Source organism: Tachypleus tridentatus, chromosome 5 (assembly GCF_004210375.1).
Source record: "Tachypleus tridentatus isolate NWPU-2018 chromosome 5, ASM421037v1, whole genome shotgun sequence".
Lineage (NCBI taxonomy): Eukaryota > Metazoa > Arthropoda > Merostomata > Xiphosura > Limulidae > Tachypleus > Tachypleus tridentatus.
In genome coordinates, this window is record NC_134829.1 from 44,553,095 (window position 1) to 44,580,838 (window position 27,744).

The 27,744-nt window shown below is 31.6% G+C and overlaps 1 protein-coding gene across 7 annotated transcripts in view; it reads right to left on the minus strand.

The window, feature by feature from the left end:
• LOC143251057 (cyclin-dependent kinase 17-like) overlaps window positions 1–27,744 on the minus strand; it is a 127,587-nt gene that overhangs the window by 28,573 nt on the left and 71,270 nt on the right. For all 7 annotated transcript variants that reach the window (XM_076502396.1, XM_076502392.1, XM_076502393.1 and 4 more), the window contains 2 exons: window positions 2,930–3,051; window positions 1,536–1,661 (listed from right to left, as the gene is read on the minus strand). In XM_076502396.1, the coding sequence (XP_076358511.1) occupies window positions 1,536–1,661; window positions 2,930–3,051 (248 nt within the window). The remainder of the gene's footprint in view (window positions 1–1,535; window positions 1,662–2,929; window positions 3,052–27,744) is intronic.

A 27,744-nucleotide genomic window follows, 5' to 3' on the forward strand; every position in this document is an offset into this window, starting at 1 on the left:
GCCTCAGAAAAATCAGTTGTTCTGAAACAATTTCTGCTTCTGGGTGTACAATTTTTGCTAAAAGTCATTACTGTTCTTACTGTACTTTAAAGTTATATTTGTTCTTTACCAGCAATGACAACCAGTAAAATGTAATTTTCTACTAACTTCTGAAATAAATATTATCTTTATAACTTAATCGTGACCACTTGATCTCTAAAGTTAGCTAACAGATTAAAAATGATAGCTTGTTTTGTGCCTACAATGGGAATCAAAATTCAGTTTATAACAATAATAAGCCTATAGCCATTGGTGGAAAAAAAACAAGGAAAATTATATACAATACATATTTTCACTATGTCCAGTACCAACTAAAATGACTGAGCGTAATGATTGTAGACAGAGCCCTTTATCATTTGCGGCTACTAGGCTTGACCAATGTCTCTAAGCTGTTTATTATTATATTATTATTATCACTATTATTATTTATTACTGCTAATAATTGCTCATTTATGAATGTGTTTTGTGTATTTAATAAATAAATTTAAAAAAATTATTTTGAAATTCTTTTTCATATTCTAAATTCTTACTCATAAATGTCATTATCTGCATCGTTTTTGTCTTTGCCTCAGCCTTTTGTTGGTGAGATGCCGATTTTGTATGTCTGGAACAATCGTTTATCTGCCATGCGCCACAGAAAAATTGATGTGACAAACTATACAAAATGCATGACTGTCACTGACTTTTGATGCAATGACCAGATATTTTGCACTATACTCTTTCCTAAATTTTTGATTCATAGTTTTAGTCCTTTTAGATTTGCCAGAAACAAGACAATCTGGTGAACGAGGTCTCTTTTTTGACATCTTGTGAATGTTCGCATTGGTGTTTCTATGCCACTTATAAATGAGAAATACCCATATACGCGAGCTGATTGGCTGACAAGCACTGATGATGTAACTATGGATTCCCCCACGTACCCAGTATGGAGAAGCACCACACTCAAACTATTGGTAGATGTCAGAGATATAAATATCTTTTATTATTTCAAGCACAAACATAATTATTGCAAGTAGCCATTTGGACTACGTCTTTTATTTATTATCAAAATTTATTTGTATCTCACTAGAAATTTTCTTTTCACCCTTTCAAGCCCTGGGGGAAAAATTTATCACTTTATTGTATAGGCCTATATAATATATAATAATTTGGGAGTTGCAACAAGTCATAATATTTGTCTGTATGAGCGTATAGTTGTAATGTACACACCAAAATCATAACGATTACACTCAAATCATAATGGTTGGAATCTCTGCATGTCAATTGTGCACTAGAAAGTTGAGGTGCTAAATTTGGAGCACAGTTTTATATTGCAAAGCAAATGCAAGTAAGAAAGTGATAGAAATTCTATATCAATATATAATTGAATTGAAGTTTTGGCACCAATTTCAAATTCATTTGTTTTTAAAACAGCCAATTCATCTTTCATAGGCCCATTTACACCTCCCAAAATCCTTTATCACCCAAATATAAGTGTAAAATAAATGGGAACTTACAAGAGATTGTCTACGCACTGTTCTACTAAGTGGACCATCTATGTTTGGGCTAGCCGATTGTTTAGCTACAAAACTCGCTGGAAGACGAAGGTCTACTGGCAGGGAAAGTCGTTTATTTATGTCTTGCTATAACAGAAAATACATAAAAGAATTTCACAAAACATTCTGCAATCTTCTTTTGGAATAAAACATTTCTTTCCTTGAACTGTTAAATTTATATTAAAAATAGCCATATCCTCATCTTACAAAATCAACAAGTAAATCTGAGCATTTCCTCAGAAACATGGGCTAAACACCTCTGAACATTTATCTCATATAGATATTTGACTAAACATCAAATTAAAGAAATAACATTTTCTTTCCTTGTCAAAAACTTCAAAATTACAATCATGATAAATACCTTAGAGCAACTATTAAAATTACAATTATTACTTTAAAATATTTTTGCATCTCAAATACAAATTGTTTAATGAAGCAAAGAGGCAACAGATGTGAAACTTACCAATGACTGAATAGAAATTTTAATGATTTCATTGTACAGACATTTTTTTCATAGAATTATTATGAACACTGATGATATAAAAAATTGAAGATTTTTCTATATTTACAAAAACAAATGTAATAATTATGTTTGAACAAAACAGAAAACTAACAAAAATCATTCAAACTTTGTTCACCTTCGTTTGTTCCTCAAGTTAAGTTATTCCTCAATAAAATGAAAACTTAATTGTAAATGCTTAAAGTAACAATTTATTTAAATACTAATGACTAAGCAGCAGTATTTTACTATATATTCATGAATAAATAAATATTGGCAATTATATATATATGCCATATAAAGTGTATTCTACAATACTCATACATCACTTAACAATTACAATGACTATTCACACATACACACACGGTATCCTTACAGCCTAAGAACTATTTCCTGTTGTATTTAATATCACTCCAATTTCTGAACATTTTTTTAAAGATCAACTTGATACACACTTGCAGTGAGTCCTATTATTTCCATATGGTAAATGTCTTAATCTAAAAATACATACATGAAAAGATTAAACCAATACAAAACATTTTTCCACTTTACAAATAACTCATGATGTCTTTGTCTAAGTGTCAGTATGATTTCTAACTAACTGAACAGTAAAAGATATGACAAAAAATGCATTATTAACACTTAAAGCTTTAAACACTTGTATTAAAGAGAAATGTTCTCTTTTCACTATGTGTATTCAAAAAATGACCAAATAAAATATTTTTAGCATTCAAGTTTCAAACAACCATGGTTATACGTATATTTTTTTTAACTTTCAGGCAATTATGCTTTCATTTGACACACTAAATAATGGCAAACAGAACTAAAAAACAGTAACAGAAAAGGAATGAATTACCCGACTTATCCTGTGGTTTTTGGGTCGAAATCTCACTGCAGGAGAAATAACCTCGTCAGATGCACCAGAGGTTTCTTCACTTTCTCCATCAGATCCAATCCTTGGATGTTCCTGTACCACACCTAGTGCAAAACAAAATAAATTATTTTTCTGCTGTTTTTTTTCTTTGTATATTACAGTTATATTTATTAAAATGTTTTGTTCAAACATTCAACACATAATATCTTTCTTTCTTCAACACTTCTCCATTTATTAAAACTGGCAACAGTGTGATACATGAACTACATTTTAAAACACTCAACTGCAGCTAGACTGTATTTAACTACACCAATGAAATAAGTACATTTTGAGTTAATTGAGTTAAGAAGAAACTCTACAAAACTTCCAAGAAGTTCATGTTTCAACAAAATTAGGAAATCTTACACACAATCAGTCCACAATATTTTATGCTTATGATAATGTAATTCTTATATAGAAAACCTTTTAAATAATGTATTATCATCAAGATTTATAATAAACAAATTAAACTTCCAAGAAGTCCTACAGTTCTTCCTCCTCCATACAACAAATAATTCTCTTCTAAGTTGAATTTTAACAAAACATCTGATAATAATCATGTCAATGAATTCATTTTACTCAAGTCTTATGTCATTAATTTCATGAATTACTGGAGTCAAACAACACATATTGCATGGATTAATCTCCTTCCAACCAGTAAAGAACTTGTTAATAACATATCAGAGTACAACATTCATGCCTGACCAGTTGAGATCTATCGTTTCAAATATGTAACTTCTCACTGAGTCACCATTCACACTATAAAATACATTTTATATACCTTAACAGATATGTTTATGTTGTGTGTTTATAAAACCATTTCTGCACACTTTCATTACAGAAAGAGAGTTCTCAATTATCAAGCCAGCAAGCTAAATTCAGTACTCACAAATATTTTAAAATTTAAACATTAAGCAAATTCATCTCAAACCAATAAAATCCTTGAAGAAAAATTGAAAGGCTGAGTGAGTTCTAATACATTTTGCCAATCTTGAAGTAATCTAAAGACAAGTTAATTGCAAAATATCACATCAGTTCTTCTTATATATGGAAACAGTGTCTACTGAAAAATAGTATTTTTTCTCATTTATGTTTGTTACTAGATAGTTTACCTTGAGCATAAGGATTTGATACCACAAAAATGAAGAAGAGATGCAGTACTAATACATTTTTTGCAAAATATCACATCAGAACCTTATAAAACCTTACCTTCTTAGTCATGGAATGAAACTTACTTTACATAAGACATTTAACTTAAAACAGTGTCTACTGTTTACCTTGAGCATAAGGATTTGATACCACAAAAATGAAGAAGTTTGTTCTTCAAGACAAGGCGATAGTAAAGAAGACAATATTTGTGCAAACCATTACAAGAGTACCACCAAATGAAGATAGCTTGACTATCAACAGATATACAAGTATAACACTTTATTTAGAAACAAAATTATGAGTCAAGTGCATTAACCACTTGGTTATGAAGAAAGGTTGAAGTCAAGTGTAGAAAATATAAAATTACTATTGCAAGTCACTTTTCTTTTTAACCATTTAACCCTTAGAATATTTTAGAATAAAACTAATACAAAGATGTTAATTTGTTTTTCTTTTTTTGCCCTTGAATGCGAGATGAATTTGGAAAATCTTGTACAATAGTTTGTCAATAAACAATTCTTTTACACAATTGCTGTTTACGAAAAGTTATCAGAGATTAAAATCTAAAAAATATTTTTAAATGTATGAAATTTATAACACAGAAAAACATTTACAGGACAATTTATTAGTGTGAAACTTTTGAAAATATATGCTCATGTGAAACAAAAATCTATCAAATATATATATCTGTTGGTTTATTTGTAAATTAAAAACAAATAATATTCTACTTTCTATTAACTACTTCAAACAAAAATAATAGTTCTTGATTAATTTAAAATGTATATTATTATCATGGCTTTATTTCTAATTAGTATATACTTCTGATTCAAACAAACCCACAAAGATCAAAACTAATCAACCCAATTATGAAAACGGCTGATAATATGCTGTTAAAATTCTTACAATAATTAGGATACACTGTTTCATTAGTTGGATAAACTCATTGATAGCAATGTTTTCAGCTAATTAAACAAAACAAGTTTAAACTTATCATGAGTACAATTATAAGCTCAACTTCTGTTTATTATGTAGTGTCCAAAGTCTTAAGCTCTTGGTTAAACTAGCAGCAGTGGTTGTACAATGCTAGAAAAATACATAATACCATGCAATGTTTAAATCTACTGCTGTGAAACAATAACAAATTTATATCACTACCATTTCATACACTTTCACTTGTCTGTGAAAGATACAAGCAGCTTATTTCACAACAAAAGTGTAGATTTTTACATCACACATCCTGAAGCAACTTAAAAGTTTTTTTTTTTAAATAAGCTGTGTGTGTGTGTGTGTGTGTGTGTTTCTTTCATAAATAAAAGAGAACACATGAAAGTGTTTAACCATATAAACATGTTGCTCCATAACAGCAAACCTCAAATTTGTTGAAATTGGCAACTTTAAAAACAGGAAGCACTGGCTGCTACACCCATTTAGAGTTAACAACATAAACAGCACCAGTCTGTAGTTACACCAAGCATGTTCACAGATGTTCCTCACCCATTTAACTTGGATGGCTTATCAGTGGTCAGACAGTTAGGAGTGGTACCAAACTTTTTTCTTTGGGACTCCATTTCATATATTCCCACAGTAGCCATTTTCATGTACTCTGTTTTTTCCTCCAGTATTTATTCACTGGTAACTTATTAATATTTATTAATCTTGCATTGTTGATTTCCATCATGTAATTATCTTAAAGAGGATTACCTCTTCTTTCAACACTCCTGGTTCAAATTTTAGATAACTAACAAGAGAATAACAAAAAATAACAACTATATCCCAAGACAACTGAATGAATGTTCTGTTAAATGAACTATTAAGGCCTTCAGACCACTCCTCCATCTTGACTCTCATAATTAGAGTAATGACAGCAGAATAATAAATAATAGTTCTACATAATAAACAATTATAATAAGTTAAAACAGCTGTACTTAGGAAATTTAGGGTTTTTGGACTGACTGTCTATACAAAATATATATGTAAGAATTATCCTTTTTGTAAAACTACTTCTGTTAAATATTAATTTGTTAAATATATAAAGAACACAGTTTGTGTGTTTGTAGATGATGCATTACGTGACATTTCAGTACATGAAAATTAAGACATCCAGGGTCCTGAAACACTTGTAAATTAACATAATATACTTTACTGTTACACGTGCTGCAGGATTTTCAGTTAGCCCCAGTGTAACTGTCAATGCTATGAGCAAGCTCATATAATTGGAGAAGATTGTAATACAGTAAACTAGTCTAAACAACTCGTGACAAAAACCTGTACTATATTCTACTTTGTTCAGAACAAATCACACATGTGATCACAAATGGTGTTTTTTTTTTATTATTATTAAGTTTAATAACAAAGACACAGGGAAAATGCACACGATTTGGCCTTGTATATTAACTGGTACAGTCATCAGAAGTTGATACCAACATTGGTTACTTTATTTAAATTGAACTATTCATCCATAATCACAATACATTAATACATCTAAAAAACACAACACTTAAATGCACTGGGATCAAGGAACAGAGGTATCTTATGACAGTTTCTATGAAGGCTGACTGGAACTCAATGTAAACAATTCTCAAATGAATGCAATGTAACAAGTGAAAGATATATGTTTCACTGAGCTAGTAAATAGATATGGTGGTTTTGAAAATGTAAGATCTTTTGTTCTTAGATCCCCTCTTCAGAGGAACAAATCTTTGTAAGCTATACTACACAATAACAGTGAAGAACTTCCTTAAACTCACACAAAACCTTTCCTGCTTATGTATTAGATTAAATATCTTAATGTATACACTCACAGCTAAGATGCAATAAACTTCATTCATCAGGATGATCAACCTAAAATCTGCAAAGTGACCCATACCATCTAAGCTTGTCCTGGTTCAGGTAGTAAGCTATCACTTTATAAAGTTTTATTTGTATATTTTAATTGTGTTAAGTCATGTATTGCTGTTGATGCCTTGAATTAATAGTTACTGTATTAATGAAATACACACAACTAAAACTTAACACCATTATTTCATTGTTCAGCATTGCATAAAGACCAAGCAATACTGTACAAGGTCACTGTTCAAGGCAAACAGACATATGTGCATGTGCATTTTCTATCAAACTGAACTCTGTTCTTAAAACAACTGGATAAACAAGTCTCCAGAGCTACTGAATAACCATAAGAATATTTTCTGTCACTTAATGTTTTATTGGCACAATAATATCCTTATGTGCAGATAAACAGAGTTGCATTAAAGTCATCTCCATTACCATAACATCTCTCTCATTTAGAAGTTACAGAAAGAAAACCGAACAAAAGCAGAAAGTTTTCTTAGGTTGTCTACAACTGCTCCCTCTATGTGTTGATTAAATATAATAAAAAGATAAGCAAGGAATTGGTTCTTATATAACCCAAAGGAAGTTGAACATCAAAACAAGCTCATTGAAAGTCTACAAAGTGCCAGTTCAGTCAGTTTGTTACACTACTTTTTAATGTTGTAAGAGTTGTTCAGCGCAATGAAAAAATATTTAAAAATTACAAACACTCACAGCAAATACACGTTTTTAACAAGCTTTCATGCAAAAGGTGTCATAAGTATAATGTACAAACATAAACAATAAGGCTAATGTTAGAATTATTTTATCACTGTACAAGTAAGGTATTCAATTCACTTTTCAAAAACATAGTTGGATTTTTTTTTTTAAACAGGGGCATGACCCAAGCTACCATTTAAAAAGCAGAGATAAAAATTGTTGTTTTGGAAAAGTAAATTACTGCCAATCCTTCATTCATTACCTTAAGATAAGCTTCCCACTAGCTCCTGATAGTTACAAAACAGAACAGTTAGTCATCAGCTAACCACATATGAGGTTGTTGTTAAGGGTGGTCTTTGTCTTCAATTACAGGGTGATTCACTGCTTCCAGGAACATTTAGAAGTTTTTAAGATGAAACTGTATTAAGATAATCAGGATAAAGAACATAAAAGGTTTAAATATAAAACTTTATCTTCTTATTTACAGTGTTTACAAACACCTGATAATGTGAGTTTATCTAAAACATTTCACACTAAGTTCATTAAGCTGGCTGGAATTCCACAGACAGAACTTGACAGACAGAGACACTACTTATATATATATATTGACTATCCAAACTGTTTTGATATGATGTAGCTTAAGCTGATGAAATGTAATTTTTATCACTTATTCACATCACTAAGAAATCAGAATTTTGATAGTGTATTTAATTAATTATTTACTTAATATCAAATTGTTTACTGTAATTATTATAATGTATTTATCTTTAGCTAGCTACTCATCATTCAGGAGAACTGGTAAATCAGTAACATTGTTAACATGTCAGATACCATGTCCAGTCTGACTGTTTTACGCTGATGGTTTCAGTTTTGTTTTTTTCATAAGATATATCAAAATAGAAATTGATGTGGTGTTTATCAGAATACAATTACTAACTGTGCCATCAAAATATAAGTATTTTCTTATTTTAAAACTTATGTGGTTTCTTTTCACAATTAATAAAAGAACTCATTTTTAGGAGAATAAATGATAATGTTCACTGACACGTAGCTGAAGGTAAAAAAATAAACTCTAAAAAACAGTATTTTGTTTTCATGCAGAAATGAGATGTTTGTTACAGTTTTATTCAAACTAAACTCTACATTGTGCATGAAACAAGAGAAGAATATACTTAGCAGTGATAGTAAGTAATAAATATCCAAACCTCACTTGACATACCAGTGTAATATAAATTTTTCCACTTCAGTCAACAAGGGTAAGTAATGTTTCATGAAATCTTGATAAGTTACCAGAAAACCCAACACTACTTACCATAATGACATAATGCAAGGAAATATATTTTTGGGTTTATTATAATGAACACTTCCATCTTTTAACAATAAAGAGTCAAACACATCTAAACTGAAAATACCTTGTGAATTCAAGGCTGTTTCAATTTGCTGGAAATTATATCAAGCCGATAAAACCCAAAACACAAAAGACATATCTAAGTTCTGAAAGTTATAAAATATTTGTGTAAAATATATGCTTGTTAGTTCTAACAGACTACTTAATCCAATTACTATGAAACAGTCTTTCGTGATGACGAGAAACCCACTTGAAGTAACAATGTATCTCAAGACGGCTGGTTTACCTGAAGATGACCTAAGGAGGTTGAAATATAGTTCTCTAATTTATTTTAATAAAAGTTTTAACACCCATAGCAACAGTCATGAGATACATTATGAAACAGTCTGGTTAAAATTATGTTAGAAAAGAAATTTCATAAACAATGGAACAATAAATGTTTTCCTCTAATGGTTTTGGTAATAAATTATCTTTACATAGACAAGTTTTAAGATTTGAACAAACTTAATTTCTACCTGCACAATTCACAATAGTAATACTGTACTTATTACTACATGCCAAAAAAACGTATTACTATCAAGCAAACAGAATGGTAACACAGTTGAGGCCATCATCACGAATTTTGTACAGAATATAATTCTGAATTTAATAACAGTTTTTATATAATGTGCAGTTTAATCGGGCAAACTTTATCCATAAAGAATTTTAAAAAGTGATGCACACAAAGGGAGACAAGAGGCCTTAGGGTAAAATGGGCCCCTGACTCAAGGGAAGTCTGTTGTTGATGGCAAAGAAAGTGATCACGAATACATGAAGTAAGAGCAAGGAAGAAACGTACATAACGTAAAATGGACGTGTCATTAAACACTTACATTCATATATAAATAAACAAGCAACTTAAACACACAATTCATATTGTTCTAGGTTATTGGCCATCGATGAATCACCAATCCTCACGTGTCGCCGTAACGCGTGATTTTGGATCACGCAGCGTGTCATAAGAAAGCGATAAAATATACAAGTCCGTGTTTGAAACGTGGAGTAAATGTTTTATAGATAAACTTCTGTAACAGACTTTTATAGTGTGTGAATAATGCTATACGATCGGTTGAAAACTTGAATTATAAAACATACTAATTTGGTAATGAATACAATCGCTAATACAGTTCGATATATGGCTCGAATCTGCAGAAAATACAAACTGTACTATTACTTTGGCAAAACATATAATTATGAACAAGATAACTGTGGTAGTTTGCACAACTAGGTAATGGTCAAATGTGATGTTTTGAATGTTTACATTTCCAGCATAAACGTGTTTAGGCAACCGGAAAATACTTTTCAAATTTCACGTATAACGTCAAAGGTGAATTAGATGCAGGGCTTTAGTCGGTACGCATGCGCGGATTCATTATTTCTTGCTCGCAGTAATTTCTAGAAATATTTGGATTAATATTTTACCTGTTTTGTTTGTCCAAAGCATGGAAATATCTTACGTGAAAACTGATTTCAGGACTTGACGTATTGAAATAATGATTACCAGCCAAGTTGTTCTAATTTCTAATTACTGGGTGTATTATCAGTACCTTACAGTCTTAAGTAAAAACTGAAAACTAATATATCAGTTAATCAGACTAATTATATATAAACACACACACACACAAAAACACGTAAGCAAATTAGACTAATATAATTTCGTAAATCAGTGTACAAGAAAACTAAAATCTACAGTGATTACAATGTTTCGATTCAATACTTGGGGATTTTGCTAATCATTATTCCCCCGTTGTTCTTGTTTTGTGCTTCTTTTTAACGTGTGTTGCTGGACGCGTAAATAAAAACATAACTAAGAGTTGAATATTTTATTCATCAGAAGCCGTACTGTTCCACGTGCTGTATATACTCCAATAAACTATTTCATACTCCTCACATAAAGTATAAAAAGTACATAGTGTATTAATACGATCCATAAAAAAGTAATGCTATAAATACAGTGTGAGTCGACACCTTCCAATATACCCATACTGCGCACGGCATTAAACATCAATTTCATTTGACGACGGCTCCGTGTTACCACCGCTATTCGCGAACAGTATATCACTTCCTGTCACTAAGGGTGTAAAACTGAAATGGCTGCCAAACTCAAATCGTTAGTTCGATTGCATATAGTTTTAAAACCGAGATCCATGGAATTACCTCCTATAGTTTTCCCTTAACATTGGTTCAACTTGTGAGACCAGGTTTAAAATTCTGCCACATATTACCAAGACAACAAATAAACAACTCCAGGAATGAAATGCTTAGAGACTCAACTAAAACCATGAATGGATAATCCTATCATTGCAGTGTGATAAGAACAGAAAAAAAAAAAAAAAAATTAGCAAATAAGAGTTATATAAGAATTCCCCTGCATGGAACAGAAGTCGAATTCTATTAGACCTTACTTGAAACATTAATACAAGAACGTGGATCAGGTCCCACTCAGATATCTACGTTGGAACTAGAAGAACCCATGACGACGGTTGTTATGGATCTGATCCCACTGTATGTGGATCTAATTTTTTTCTCACTTTAAAGGTACCACCAGTATTCTGGGAATATCTCGGAAGTTAAATCAACTAACGATATCTGTTTCGTTAAGGCCTGCAACAGTTATTCCAATGCTGATGGAACGACTACAATATTAAAACTACGAGTCAGCGCAGAAACAATACATAATAGGCAGCAATCTACATCAACTCCGAAGACCAGTAAACACTTGAGAAAAAACAGTGGCCTTCATTTTTATACTCGTTTCTTGCTCAGATAAAAATTACGTCCATTAACTTCAAATACTTTTGTTTGGTACATAGGGCAACTTACGTAGCATAATCAAACGCAACAAAGAATAATGAAATTGACTTTCGTGATTGTTTATAAACTTGGAGCATAGCGTTATTAATGTATTAGTGCATATTAGCTCCATGTAATGTTGGGCATGCTCAGAACATGCCACGCACGGTATCAAACCACACTTTTAGTAAGTTATATTTATTTTACATTTGTTAATATACTTTTATTTTAAAATACTTCTGCACCTTACTGCGATTTTAAACATTACAAATATGTCAAATCGCTCTCTAAAGTCTCGATTTTTAATATTGAAATTCAGTTTTATCACAATAAAAATGTTAACGAAAACATTGTCAATTCTTAGGTAGCCTGTAGAAACTCAAAAAATCGATCATTTAAATGTCGAACTTTCTCGGTAAATTTTTAGATTTCCACATCCCGAAACATTATGGAAACCTCTTCTTATAATTATTATTTCCACAGAAGTTTAGGTGCTTTTGTTAATTTCACCTAAACATTATGTTCATCATCTTGTTCTCTCTGTGTTCGATTCATTAAAGTGTATATCGTTTTCATATAACGTAACGAAATCCTAATAATTTTAGAGAAATCATATTTGGTAACACCAACAAAATCGCTAACTTTAACCATGATAGCATCATCTGTAAATGTCACTTGATAGCAGCATTTGCAAAATCACAAAGACAAATATCGAGATAGGTTGCAGAAGTTCTGGTAGAAACACACGAGTAATATTCACTTCACATTCACTCTTTCAGTATACAACATATGCCCCCCTGTGGTTCAGGAGAAAGTCTGAAGGCTCACACCGATAAAACTGAATTTCGACACGTTGAGAAGGTTGGCACTTAAGAGCAAAACAAAACCTAACACTTGCTACTCCAATAAAGCTAGTTTCTCACGTGACCAAACACGTACACTAGATCTCCATTACATTAGAGACGGGTTTTTTTTTTATGTTACCATATTTCACGTCTTGTAAGACGCACTTTTTTCTTTAAAAATACCTTGAAAAACACTCATGCGTCTTTCAAGACAAAAGTGCTGTGTTAAGACATGAGGTTATCTTAAGGTCTACTCATAACGGCCTCTCATACAAATTATCTCATTACTTACCAATTACCAGATTTAATAGCATAAAACATTCAATTTAACTAATACTGTCGATATACTGTGACGAATATGATGTACTTGGCTGTATTTACTCAGTAGGTTGAAAAAAGTCAAGGCTGTATCAAGGTGTTGGCTGTTGAGATAATTTTTTTTCTTCGTGGAATTGTCTTTCCAAAATTAGGGTACGTGTTCCACGACGTAGCGTCTCACAATGCATAAAATACGGTAATCTGATGCGCAATCTTATTCAAAGTATTTATTTAAGCTTTGATTAATAATAAAAATATTAGTTACACCTTCGTCGCGACTAATGTTGTTTATTTGAGCTGGATAACATGATTATTCTAACATTTTGAGCTCTGGCACATCCAGTTTTAGTACGTTTTTTATCTTGTTTTTTATCGGAAATAATTTGATACGACAATGACAAAATACGGTGTTTCACAAGAACGACCAAGAACAAGGTTGTAGGGTTAACGTTAGGCTAACCTTAACATCTTTTCAGTAAGAGAGGGAAGAAATAAATGGGTCGAAAGACACAATGTTGTTGGTTGCTGCTACGTAACTTACGTACACACACACTGAACAGCGGAAACAAAAGAGCTATTATCGTAAACAATACGAACCACGAGCACATTTCTGTCCTAAAGTCACCGAGACTGTAATTCACGTGACTCTTATCGTGTTGTAAATAATCTGTTCTTGGGGAATAAATTCAGCAATAACGACAATCAAAAAATGTCATTCATTACGTATCCAGACAAATATGGAGAACCTCTTACACTTGGTATGTGTGATACAGACGTCCAATTGTTGTTTAAAATACCCACGACCACACATTAAGTGAATGAAGTACAGCATCTAAAGCAAAATAATTATTACAGCTGATTTAACACAGGCATCCTGAAACTAACAAAGTGATATGTTCGAATTTGAAATGTCGAAAGTCGCCCCCAACGACGTTCAGAAAAAAAAAATGTTTATTTATTGATGTTAAGTTTGGATGGCCCGGCATGGACAAGCGTGTTAAGGCGTTCGACTCGTAATCCGAGGGTCGCGGGTTCGAATCCCGGTCGCACCAAACATGCTCGCCCTCCCAGTTGTGAGGGCGTTATAATGTTAAGGTCAATCCCACTATTCGTTGGTAAAAGAGTAGCCCAAGAATTGGCGGTGGGTGGTGATGACTAGCTGCCTTCCCTAAATTAGGGACGGATAGCGCATATAGCCCTCGAGTAGCTTTGCGCGAAATTCAAAAAACAAACAAACAGACTTGTTTGGGAATTAGGGTTACGAAAACAAGTACATTTTCTCTTTAAAAGGTACAACTGGAAACGCAGAAAAATGCAAGGATAACGGTATGATTTATTTTGTTTAAAGATTGGGAACCCTTTTCAAGAAATCAAGACCAAGACATAATCAATATACAGGGGAAGGTCGGTATAAAGCACAGACATCTTGACGTAAACACCCGATCTCGATGTACTTTATCTCAGAAATGAAAGTTTCAGCCTGAAAGCATCTTCAACACAAGACAAGCACGAGCCCTAGGATTTAGTTTTAGTACGAGGATTCATACCATACAATTTAACTTAAACAAAAATGGATCCCGAACCCAAGAATATAGTTTGAACACAAGAGAATTCCATTCCTTACGATTGAGTTTAAATACAAGAGTTCCATACCTTATGATTTAGTTAAAGTGGACCCCGTGTCCTACGATTTGGTTTTAAAAAAGTGGACCACCGGCATCTGGACCCTAGGATTTAGGTAACACCGTCGTTAGATTTGAAATACTGACCGGACGGAAAGATAACAATCATCAGCACTCACGCTACAATGACTTTTTTCTTTGAGATAGGTAATGGAACTGACTGTTACTTTTATTCCCTGCACAAAACTGAAACTGCGGAGTATCTTCGACGACATTTCGAACCATTGACTGAACGCATCAACAATCAGGACAGCGTGTTTACAGTTTTCATCAATTTCGTTTCGACACCATACTAAAGCGAATAAGAAAATTTAACATAGAATGATTTTGTCTTAATTATTTTATGTAAGATAATTGCCGATAATAAATGTCCCAACCTCAGTCAATTTTCACAGTTTTATCGAGATCTGGCTATTAATTACGTTAAAGTGAGTTAATACTTCAAAGCATTTCAATAATGACAAAAAAAAATGTGAGAGTTATGGCTAGAAGTATTATACTAGAACGCTGTCAAAGGAAACATAACTTATACTTTCTATTACGTCAACAATATCAAAAACGCTGTCAAAGGAAACATAACTTATACTTTCTATTACGTCAACAATATCAAAACGCTGTCAAAGGAAACATAAAATACTTTCTATTACGTCAACAATATCAAAAAACGCTGTCAAAGAAAACATAACTTATACTTTCTATTACGTCAACAATATCAAAAACGCTGTCAAAGGAAACATAAATACTTTCTATTACGTCAACAATATCAAAAACGCTGTCAAAGGAAACATAAATACTTTCTATTACGTCAACAATATCAAAAACGCTGTCAAAGGAAACATAAATACTTTCTATTACGTCAACAATATCAAAAACACTGTCAAAGGAAACATAACTTATACTTTCTATTACGTCAACAATATCAAAAACACTGTCAAAGGAAACATAACTTATACTTTCTATTACGTCAACAATATCAAAAACGCTGTCAAAGGAAACATAAATACTTTCTATTACGTCAACAATATCAAAAACGCTGTCAAAGGAAACATAACTTATACTTTCTATTACGTCAACAATATCAAAAACGCTGTCAAAGGAAACATAAATACTTTCTATTACGTCAACAATATCAAAAACGCTGTCAAAGGAAACGTAACTTATACTTTCTATTACGTCAACAATATCAAAAACACTGTCAAAGGAAACATAACTTATACTTTCAATTACGTCAACAATATCAAAAACACTGTCAAGGAAACATAACTTATACTTTCTATTACGTCAACAATATCAAAAACGCTGTCAAAGGAAACATAAATACTTTCTATTACGTCAACAATATCAAAACACTGTCAAAGGAAACATAACTTATACTTTCTATTACGTCAACAATATCAAAACACTGTCAAAGGAAACATAACTTATACTTTCTATTACGTCAACAATATCAAAACGCTGTCAAAGGAAACATAAATACTTTCTATTACGTCAACAATATCAAAACGCTGTCAAAGGAAACATAAATACTTTCTATTACGTCAACAATATCAAAACGCTGTCAAAGGAAACATAACTTATACTTTCTTTCTATTACGTCAACAATATCAAAACACTGTCAAAGGAAACATAACCTATACTTTCTATTACGTCAACAATATCAAAAACACTGTCAAAGGAAACATAAATACTTTCTATTACGTCAACAATATCAAAAACACTGTCAAAGGAAACATAAATACTTTCTATTACGTCAACAATATCAAAAACACTGTCAAAAGAAACATACTTTCTATTACGTCAACAATATCAAAAACGCTGTCAAAGGAAACATAACTTATACTTTCTATTACGTCAACAATATCAAAAACGCTGTCAAAGGAAACATAAATACTTTCTATTACGTCAACAATATCAAAAACGCTGTCAAAGGAAACATAACTTATACTTTCAATTACGTCAACAATATCAAAAACACTGTCAAAGAAAACATAACCTATACTTTCTATTACGTCAACAATATCAAAAACACTGTCAAAGGAAACATAAATACTTTCTATTACGTCAACAATATCAAAAACACTGTCAAAGGAAACATAAATACTTTCTATTACGTCAACAATATCAAAAACACTGTCAAAAGAAACATACTTTCTATTACGTCAACAATATCAAAAACACTGTCAAAGAAACATAACTTACTTTCTATTACGTCAACAATATCAAAACACTGTCAAAGGAAACATAACTTATACTTTCTATTACGTCAACAATATCAAAAACACTGTCAAAGGAAACATAACTTATACTTTCTATTACGTCAACAATATCAAAAACACTGTCAAAGAAAACATAACTTATACTTTCTATTACGTCAACAATATCAAAAACACTGTCAAAGAAAACATAACTTATACTTTCTATTACGTCAACAATATCAAAAACACTGTCAAAGAAAACATAACTTATACTTTCTATTACGTCAACAATATCAAAAACACTGTCAACGGAAACATAACCTATACTTTCTATTACGTCAACAATATCAAAAACACTGTCAAAGGAAACATAACCTATACTTTCTATTACGTCAACAATATCAAAACACTGTCAAAGGAAACATAACTTATACTTTCTATTACGTCAACAATATCAAAAACACTGTCAAAGGAAACATAACTTATACTTTCTATTACGTCAACAATATCAAAAACACTGTCAAAGGAAACATAACTTATACTTTCTATTACGTCAACAATATCAAAAACACTGTCAAAGGAAACATAACTTATACTTTCTATTACGTCAACAATATCAACACTGTCAAAGGAAACATAACCTATACTTTCTATTACGTCAACAATATCAAAAACACTGTCAAAGGAAACATAACTTATACTTTCTATTACGTCAACAATATCAAAAACGCTGTCAAAGGAAACATAACTTATACTTTCTATTACGTCAACAATATCAAAAACGCTGTCAAAGGAAACATAACCTATACTTTCTATTACGTCAACAATATCAAAAACGCTGTCAAAGGAAACATAACATATACTTTCTATTACGTCAACAATATCAAAAACGCTGTCAAAGGAAACATAACTTATACTTTCTATTACGTCAACAATATCAAAAACACTGTCAAAGGAAACATAACTTATACTTTCTATTACGTCAACAATATCAAAAACACTGTCAAAGGAAACATAACCTATACTTTCTATTACGTCAACAATATCAAAACACTGTCAAAGGAAACATAACCTATACTTTCTATTACGTCAACAATATCAAAAACACTGTCAAAGGAAACATAACCTATACTTTCTATTACGTCAACAATATCAAAAACACTGTCAAAGGAAACATAACTTATACTTTCTATTACGTCAACAATATCAAAAACACTGTCAAAAAAAAACATAACTTATACTTTCTATTACGTCAACAATATCAAAACACTGTCAAAGGAAACATAACTTATACTTTCTATTACGTCAACAATATCAACAACACTGTCAAAGGAAACATAACCTATACTTTCTATTACGTCAACAATATCAAAACACTGTCAAAGGAAACATAACTTATACTTTCTATTACGTCAACAATATCAAAAAACGCTGTCAAAGGAAACATAACCTATACTTTCTATTACGTCAACAATATCAAAACGCTGTCAAAGGAAACATAACTTATACTTTCTATTACGTCAACAATATCAAAACACTGTCAAAGGAAACATAACCTATACTTTCTATTACGTCAACAATATCAAAAACACTGTCAAAGGAAACATAACTTATACTTTCTATTACGTCAACAATATCAAAAACACTGTCAAAGGAAACATAACCTATACTTTCTATTACGTCAACAATATCAAAAACACTGTCAAAGGAAACATAAATACTTTCTATTACGTCAACAATATCAAAAACACTGTCAAAGGAAACATAACTTATACTTTCTATTACGTCAACAATATCAAAAACACTGTCAAAAGAAACATAACTTATACTTTCTATTACGTCAACAATATCAAAAACACTGTCAAAGGAAACATAACTTATACTTTCTATTACGTCAACAATATCAAAAAACACTGTCAAAGGAAACATAAAATACTTTCTATTACGTCAACAATATCAAAACACTGTCAAAGGAAACATAACTTATACTTTCTATTACGTCAACAATATCAAAACACTGTCAAAGGAAACATAACTTATACTTTCTATTACGTCAACAATATCAAAAACACTGTCAAAGGAAACATAACTTATACTTTCTATTACGTCAACAATATCAAAAACGCTGTCAAAGGAAACATAACCTATACTTTCTATTACGTCAACAATATCAAAAACACTGTCAAAGGAAACATAAATACTTTCTATTACGTCAACAATATCAAAAACACTGTCAAAGGAAACATAACTTATACTTTCTATTACGTCAACAATATCAAAAACACTGTCAAAAGAAACATAACTTATACTTTCTATTACGTCAACAATATCAAAAACACTGTCAAAAGAAACATAACTTATACTTTCTATTACGTCAACAATATCAAAAACACTGTCAAAGGAAACATAACTTATACTTTCTATTACGTCAACAATATCAACAACACTGTCAAAGGAAACATAACCTATACTTTCTATTACGTCAATAATATCAAAAACACTGTCAAAGGAAACATAACTTATACTTTCTATTACGTCAACAATATCAAAAACGCTGTCAAAGGAAACATAACCTACACTTTCTATTACGTCAACAATATCAAAAACGCTGTCAAAGGAAACATAACTTATACTTTCTATTACGTCAACAATATCAAAAACACTGTCAAAGGAAACATAACCTATACTTTCTATTACGTCAACAATATCAAAAACACTGTCAAAGGAAACATAACTTATACTTTCTATTACGTCAACAATATCAAAAACACTGTCAAAGGAAACATAACCTATACTTTCTATTACGTCAACAATATCAAAAACACTGTCAAAGGAAACATAAATACTTTCTATTACGTCAACAATATCTATTACGTCAAAAACACTGTCAAAGGAAACATAACTTATACTTTCTATTACGTCAACAATATCAAAAACACTGTCAAAAGAAACATAACTTATACTTTCTATTACGTCAACAATATCAAAACACTGTCAAAGGAAACATAACTTATACTTTCTATTACGTCAACAATATCAAAAACACTGTCAAAGGAAACATAACTTATACTTTCTATTACGTCAACAATATCAAAACACTGTCAAAGGAAACATAACCTATACTTTCTATTACGTCAACAATATCAAAAACACTGTCAAAGGAAACATAACTTATACTTTCTATTACGTCAACAATATCAAAAACGCTGTCAAAGGAAACATAACCTACACTTTCTATTACGTCAACAATATCAAAAACACTGTCAAAGGAAACATAAATACTTTCTATTACGTCAACAATATCAAAACACTGTCAAAGGAAACATAACTTATACTTTCTATTACGTCAACAATATCAAAACACTGTCAAAACACTGAAACATAACTTATACTTTCTATTACGTCAACAATATCAAAACACTGTCAAAGGAAACATAACTTATACTTTCTATTACGTCAACAATATCAAAAACACTGTCAAAGGAAACATAACTTATACTTTCTATTACGTCAACAATATCAACAACACTGTCAAAGGAAACATAACCTATACTTTCTATTACGTCAACAATATCAAAAACACTGTCAAAGGAAACATAACTTATACTTTCTATTACGTCAACAATATCAAAAAACGCTGTCAAAGGAAACATAACCTACACTTTCTATTACGTCAACAATATCAAAAACGCTGTCAAAGGAAACATAACTTATACTTTCTATTACGTCAACAATATCAAAACACTGTCAAAGGAAACATAACCTATACTTTCTATTACGTCAACAATATCAAAAACACTGTCAAAGGAAACATAACTTATACTTTCTATTACGTCAACAATATCAAAAACACTGTCAAAGGAAACATAACCTATACTTTCTATTACGTCAACAATATCAAAAACACTGTCAAAGGAAACATAACTTATACTTTCTATTACGTCAACAATATCAAAACACTGTCAAAGGAAACATAACTTATACTTTCTATTACGTCAACAATATCAAAAACACTGTCAAAAGAAACATAACTTATACTTTCTATTACGTCAACAATATAAAAAACACTGTCAAAGGAAACATAACTTATACTTTCTATTACGTCAACAATATCAAAAACACTGTCAAAGGAAACATAACTTATACTTTCTATTACGTCAACAATATCAAAAACACTGTCAAAGGAAACATAACTTATACTTTCTATTACGTCAACAATATCAAAACACTGTCAAAGAAACATAACTTATACTTTCTATTACGTCAACAATATCAAAAACACTGTCAAAGGAAACATAACTTATACTTTCTATTACGTCAACAATATCAAAAACGCTGTCAAAGGAAACATAACCTACACTTTCTATTACGTCAACAATATCAAAAACACTGTCAAAGGAAACATAAATACTTTCTATTACGTCAACAATATCAAAAACACTGTCAAAGGAAACATAACTTATACTTTCTATTACGTCAACAATATCAAAAACACTGTCAAAAGAAACATAACTTATACTTTCTATTACGTCAACAATATCAAAAACACTGTCAAAAGAAACATAACTTATACTTTCTATTACGTCAACAATATCAAAAACACTGTCAAAGGAAACATAACTTATACTTTCTATTACGTCAACAATATCAAAAACACTGTCAAAGGAAACATAACCTATACTTTCTATTACGTCAACAATATCAAAAACACTGTCAAAGGAAACATAACTTATACTTTCTATTACGTCAACAATATCAAAAACGCTGTCAAAGGAAACATAACTTATACTTTCTATTACGTCAACAATATCAAAAACACTGTCAAAGGAAACATAACCTATACTTTCTATTACGTCAACAATATCAAAAACACTGTCAAAGGAAACATAACTTATACTTTCTATTACGTCAACAATATCAAAAACACTGTCAAAGGAAACATAACCTATACTTTCTATTACGTCAACAATATCAAAAAACACTGTCAAAGGAAACATAAAATACTTTCTATTACGTCAACAATATCAAAAACACTGTCAAAGGAAACATAACTTATACTTTCTATTACGTCAACAATATCAAAAACACTGTCAAAAGAAACATAACTTATACTTTCTATTACGTCAACAATATCAAAAACACTGTCAAAGGAAACATAACTTATACTTTCTATTACGTCAACAATATCAAAAACACTGTCAAAGGAAACATAACTTATACTTTCTATTACGTCAACAATATCAACAACACTGTCAAAGGAAACATAACCTATACTTTCTATTACGTCAACAATATCAAAAACACTGTCAAAGGAAACATAACTTATACTTTCTATTACGTCAACAATATCAAAAACGCTGTCAAAGGAAACATAACCTACACTTTCTATTACGTCAACAATATCAAAAACACTGTCAAAGGAACGTCAACAATATCAAAAACACTGTCAAAGGAAACATAATTACGTCACGTCAACAATATCAAAAACACTGTCAAGGAAACATAACTTATACTTTCTTTACGTCAACAATATCAAAACACTGTCAAGGAAACATAACACTTTCTATATCAATATCAAAACACTGTCAAAAGAAACATAACTTATACTTTCTATTACGTCAACAATATCAAAAACACTGTCAAAGAAACATAACTTATACTTTCTATTACGTCAACAATATCAAAAACACTGTCAAAGGAAACATAACCTATACTTTCTATTACGTCAACAATATCAAAAACACTGTCAAAGGAAACATAACTTATACTTTCTATTACGTCAACAATATCAAAAACACTGTCAAAGGAAACATAACCTATACTTTCTATTACGTCAATAATATCAAAAACACTGTCAAAGGAAACATAACTTATACTTTCTATTACGTCAACAATATCAAAAACGCTGTCAAAGGAAACATAACCTATACTTTCTATTACGTCAACAATATCAAAAACACTGTCAAAGGAAACATAAATACTTTCTATTACGTCAACAATATCAAAAACACTGTCAAAGGAAACATAACTTATACTTTCTATTACGTCAACAATATCAAAAACACTGTCAAAGGAAACATGATTGTTATACTTTCTGTTACATCAAGTATCAAAACACTGTCAAAGGAAACATAACTATTATACTTTCTATTACGTCAATAATATCAAAAACACTGTCAAAGGAAACATAACTTATACTTTCTATTACGTCAACAATATCAAAAACACTGTCAAAGGAAACATAACTTATACTTTCTATTACGTCAACAATATCAAAAACACTGTCAAAGGAAACGTAACTTATACTTTCTATTACGTCAACAATATCAAAAACACTGTCAAAGGAAACATAACTTATACTTTCTATTACGTCAACAATATCAAAAACACTGTCAAAGGAAACATGATTGTTATACTTTCTGTTACATCAAGTGTCAAAAACACTGTCAAAGGAAACATAACCTATACTTTCTATTACGTCAATAATATCAAAAACACTGTCAAAGGAAACATAACTTATACTTTCTATTACGTCAACAATATCAAAAACACTGTCAAAGGAAACATAACTTATACTTTCTATTACGTCAACAATATCAAAACACTGTCGAAGGAAACATAAATACTTTCTATTACATCAACAATATCAAAAACACTGTCAAAGGAAACATAACTTATACTTTCTATTACGTCAACAATATCAAAAACACTGTCAAAGGAAACATGATTGTTATACTTTCTGTTACATCAAGTGTCAAAAACACTGTCAGAGACAAATTATTTTTACATTCTAATCTTATGCCAAGCAACCCCAATATTCCATACACCTGGAAATATACTATAGTTAGACGGATTTTACCACGTCGAACATGTTTAACAGTTATGGGTCTGCGTTCAGTACCAGTAACGCACGATAATATATATTTCGCTTTCTGTACAAACGTGTCGTAACAAAAGACGTAGTTTATTCTCACCAGTCAATACAGTCCCCCACGTTGTCTTATTTTATAATACAAGTCTAATTCAGTCTTTAAGTGCCTATTTTATAAAATTATGATAATAATGTCCCGCATACGAATAATTTTTTGATATATTTTTACAGTTTGTATTAATCTTTAATATCACTAGGCCGAAAAATGTTTAAAAATGAACCAACGTTAGTGAATACGTGGCAAATGGATTAAGTAATTTTCTATAAGCGCCCCAAGCTTATCTGCAAAACGTAACGTGGCGAGTTCACTAGCAGTAATTTGTTTCTTGCTCTACTGCTTTCGACAACTTCGAGGAATGCTAGAGGCAGTTTCTGGTGTAATTTGAATCCAGTTGTATTTATACTATGATAGGTACGTCTGCCTATTCTTGTTGTTTTCGCACGCATGTGATTTCAAAACATACGGTTAGGCAGTAATTTTGTATAACTTGACGTTCCTTATGTTATTTATTCAAAGCTAAAATTTCAGTGAATCAAAACATTGAGGGCTTGGGCAGACACTGTAGGTGCACGCGGTTTTATGTAAAATGCTTGACATAGGCTTTGTTTTTATCGTGAATTCCATGTACTTACTATATCTATTATTTATCTTTCTTCTGTAAATTGCTTATAACTACCCCATTTTACCCATTATCAACTAGTTGATTAGATGATGCATGAAATTGACACTTTCAGTTGATCGTGGTACAAATTCTGTTTTCCGCTGGGAGTCAATATCTTATATGTAAATACATGTCTCTCCTTTGTGTATTTACATAGCAATCGACTTGGCATCGTAAGGTACTCGAAAAACACGTGGCCCTTTATTACCGCACTAGAAATTCAAAAGTTTGTCACGCGTCAAAGAGGATCTATTTACGACATCTTCAACAAGTATTCTGGTAGATGCTTAAGTTTTTGTATAAACAAAAACTTTTTACTAGAAGCAATAGAATAGATAACAGTTTACATTGGGAGGAACCGTTCAAATAACGACCCAAGCAAGAAACGTTGTATCGATACTCTCAATGAGTCATATTCCAAGACAAAACAATTATCCACCTGAAAATCCAAGATGGCCTCCAATGATGCATGATAATATTCGTTTTCAACACACAAGTTGATAGATTTATCTAATTTTAGTGGTCCTGGTATCTTATTATATGGTTTTGATTATAATGAACCAAATTCTGCTATATATAAGTGGTTTTAGTATTTGCTGATGGGTTTCAGATCGAGCGAGACTTAAATGACACTGGACGAATGTTCGGGCTGAGTATTGGATAAAGGCATGGACCTAGTTGTATCCTACACATCAAATAGTAGAAAGTAATAAAAGGATAAATCGACTGCCTTGTATCGTCGATTTACTGAAATAAAATGACTATGCCAATGACATCTAAACTGCAAACAGACTTAAATTAAAATGTATACTCAACACGGTTGGTACTGGTATTAAAACTTTAATTAAAGTTGTCCTGTACTTTATTTTAATTAGTTTTAATACCTATACCAGTCGTCTTGAGAATCATTTTTACTTCAAGTGGATTTCTCGTCATCACGTATTACTTCGCCAGACTAAAATAAATGTTGTTTTGCCCATAGAACAAAAAGGAAGACCTCAAGTCCCCACCAACTTCCCATAAAAGTGAACACAATTACTATAAAATTACTGTGATAAATATTCCTGTGTTGCATGCTATCAGCGATCTTCCACATGTAAATTCAATGAGTTTAAAGGACTAGTTACAATCTCACATATTGCTGTTAGAAGTTTAAAAGAAAGGCCGGAATGTATTGTCTTCAAGGAATGATGTAGGTCCAGCTCTGTGACAATCTTGTAAAACAGTGATGCTCTTCATTTAGATAAAGCTGCTGAAATCACACAACAACAGATACTTGATCAAAAGTCAGAATTTGACAATGTATTCCATCAGGACCTCTTCAATTTGAATGCATAATTGAATTTGGCGCACATTTCAAATCACAGTTTTAACATGGTGCATCTAAATCACACCAAATTATCAACAGCACAGATGTTGCAGTTCGACTGTTATATGATGTACAAAGAATGAGTAGAAACTCCAAGATCACGTGAACCCATTCCATACATGCACACTGTTTGTAAAAAACAATTAACAGATATACTCTGTGAGAATGGGATCAGTCATTTATGTGGCAGCAGTTTGAAAATATCATAACAACTAGAAGCAGATGGGACATCTCAGTATTGTTTGCTTGTTTTTGAATTTCGCGCAAAGTTACACGAGGGGTTATCTGCGCTAACCGTCCCTAATTTAACAGTGTAAGACTAGAGGGAAGGCAGTTAGTCATCACCACTCACCACCAATTCTTGGGCTACTCTTTTACCAACAAATAGTGGGATTGACCGTAATATTATAACGCCCACACGGCTGAAAGGGCGATCATGTTTGGTGCGACGGGGATTCCAACCCGCGACCCTCAGATTACGAGTTGAACGCCTTAACCCACCGGGCAACATCTCAATATGATGAAGGTAGGGTTACGTGTCTTATCAATCTGTAGAAAAGAGTTATTTTCAACATGTGCAATGGATTATTGTACACTGATCATCAACATGTACAATGGATTATTGTACACTGATCATCAACATGTGCAATAGATTATTGTACACTGATCACAACCCAAATGCAACTAAAATGGAGACATCTTTAAATTTAGAGGCAGGTCGTAATTTCACTTACTTCAACCTTTTTACTTTGATATGTCATTTTGAGAAAAAAAAAAAACTTTACAGTATACCTTGAAGTGCTGTCTCGTCTCATACCTCACTTCTTTACCAACAACAATATTTGCTATGCACTATAGCTTCACATACATTTCGGAGGTCAGATATTCATTGAACAATATCCACAAATGGCTAGAGTTTTGCAAGGGAAGTTTTACTGTAGACAACCTTGCAGAGAATTATCTATACTACCATAGATAAGGCTCACTAAAAGAACAACAAAGTCGTTAAAAACAGAAAAGAAAATAGGTTGACTGACAACACAACAGCATTTAGAAGGTGGATGGTGGCTGAACCTCCAGTGAGATATCTTGTTCTTGAGTATGAGGCAGCGGTAGGAGCTAAAGATGCAATAAAAAAACAGTAAACATCAGGAACAGACAAAGGATAGTCTCTGGAAGTGTGAGGAAACTCACCACAATAATACGTGATAAAAGTGATGCTCTCCTGTGATATAAGGGCATTGAGTACCTTAGCACTGTTGAAATTATTGATACATACTGTAAGAGATGTGAAAACCAGTTCCACTCATTCATGGAGGCCTACAACTTGACATTATATCAGCCAATTAAGAAGAATACGGTTGCCATGTTAAAACACACAACAGGTTCCCAGAAATCCTGAAGATAAGGGTCTTGAAGGAATTCTATTATCTTTTTGCTTTACTATTTATCTTGTGCCACAGTACACAGTGTAACTTTCAAACACTTTTTCGGTAAGAGAACCAGCCAATTCCTGTTTCTCTTAGTGACAATGGGAAGCTCCACACGTGTGCAAAGTCTCAGCTGATGGAAATACTTGAAGATGAAGTTACAATACCGACACTGAACCAAAAGCATATGCTATCCTTATAGATGGGTCATTGGGGAATATCTTGCCACCCTGTTCAACTAAGACACTTGAAAATTAAGCTAGAGAAGATGAACTTTCCAAAATATAATCATATTGCATCATGTACAAAAACCAGAGTTTATTAGATGTGTATCAGCAACCCGATCGCAAGTCTGAAGAAAAGCCCTTACATGGAAGAGAATCAAGATGTGGGTGGCTGGAGACAGCAAAACTCTTCACAAATCACCAGTTTATTCTGAGATAACAACAAGATGTAGCTTTCCTACCTC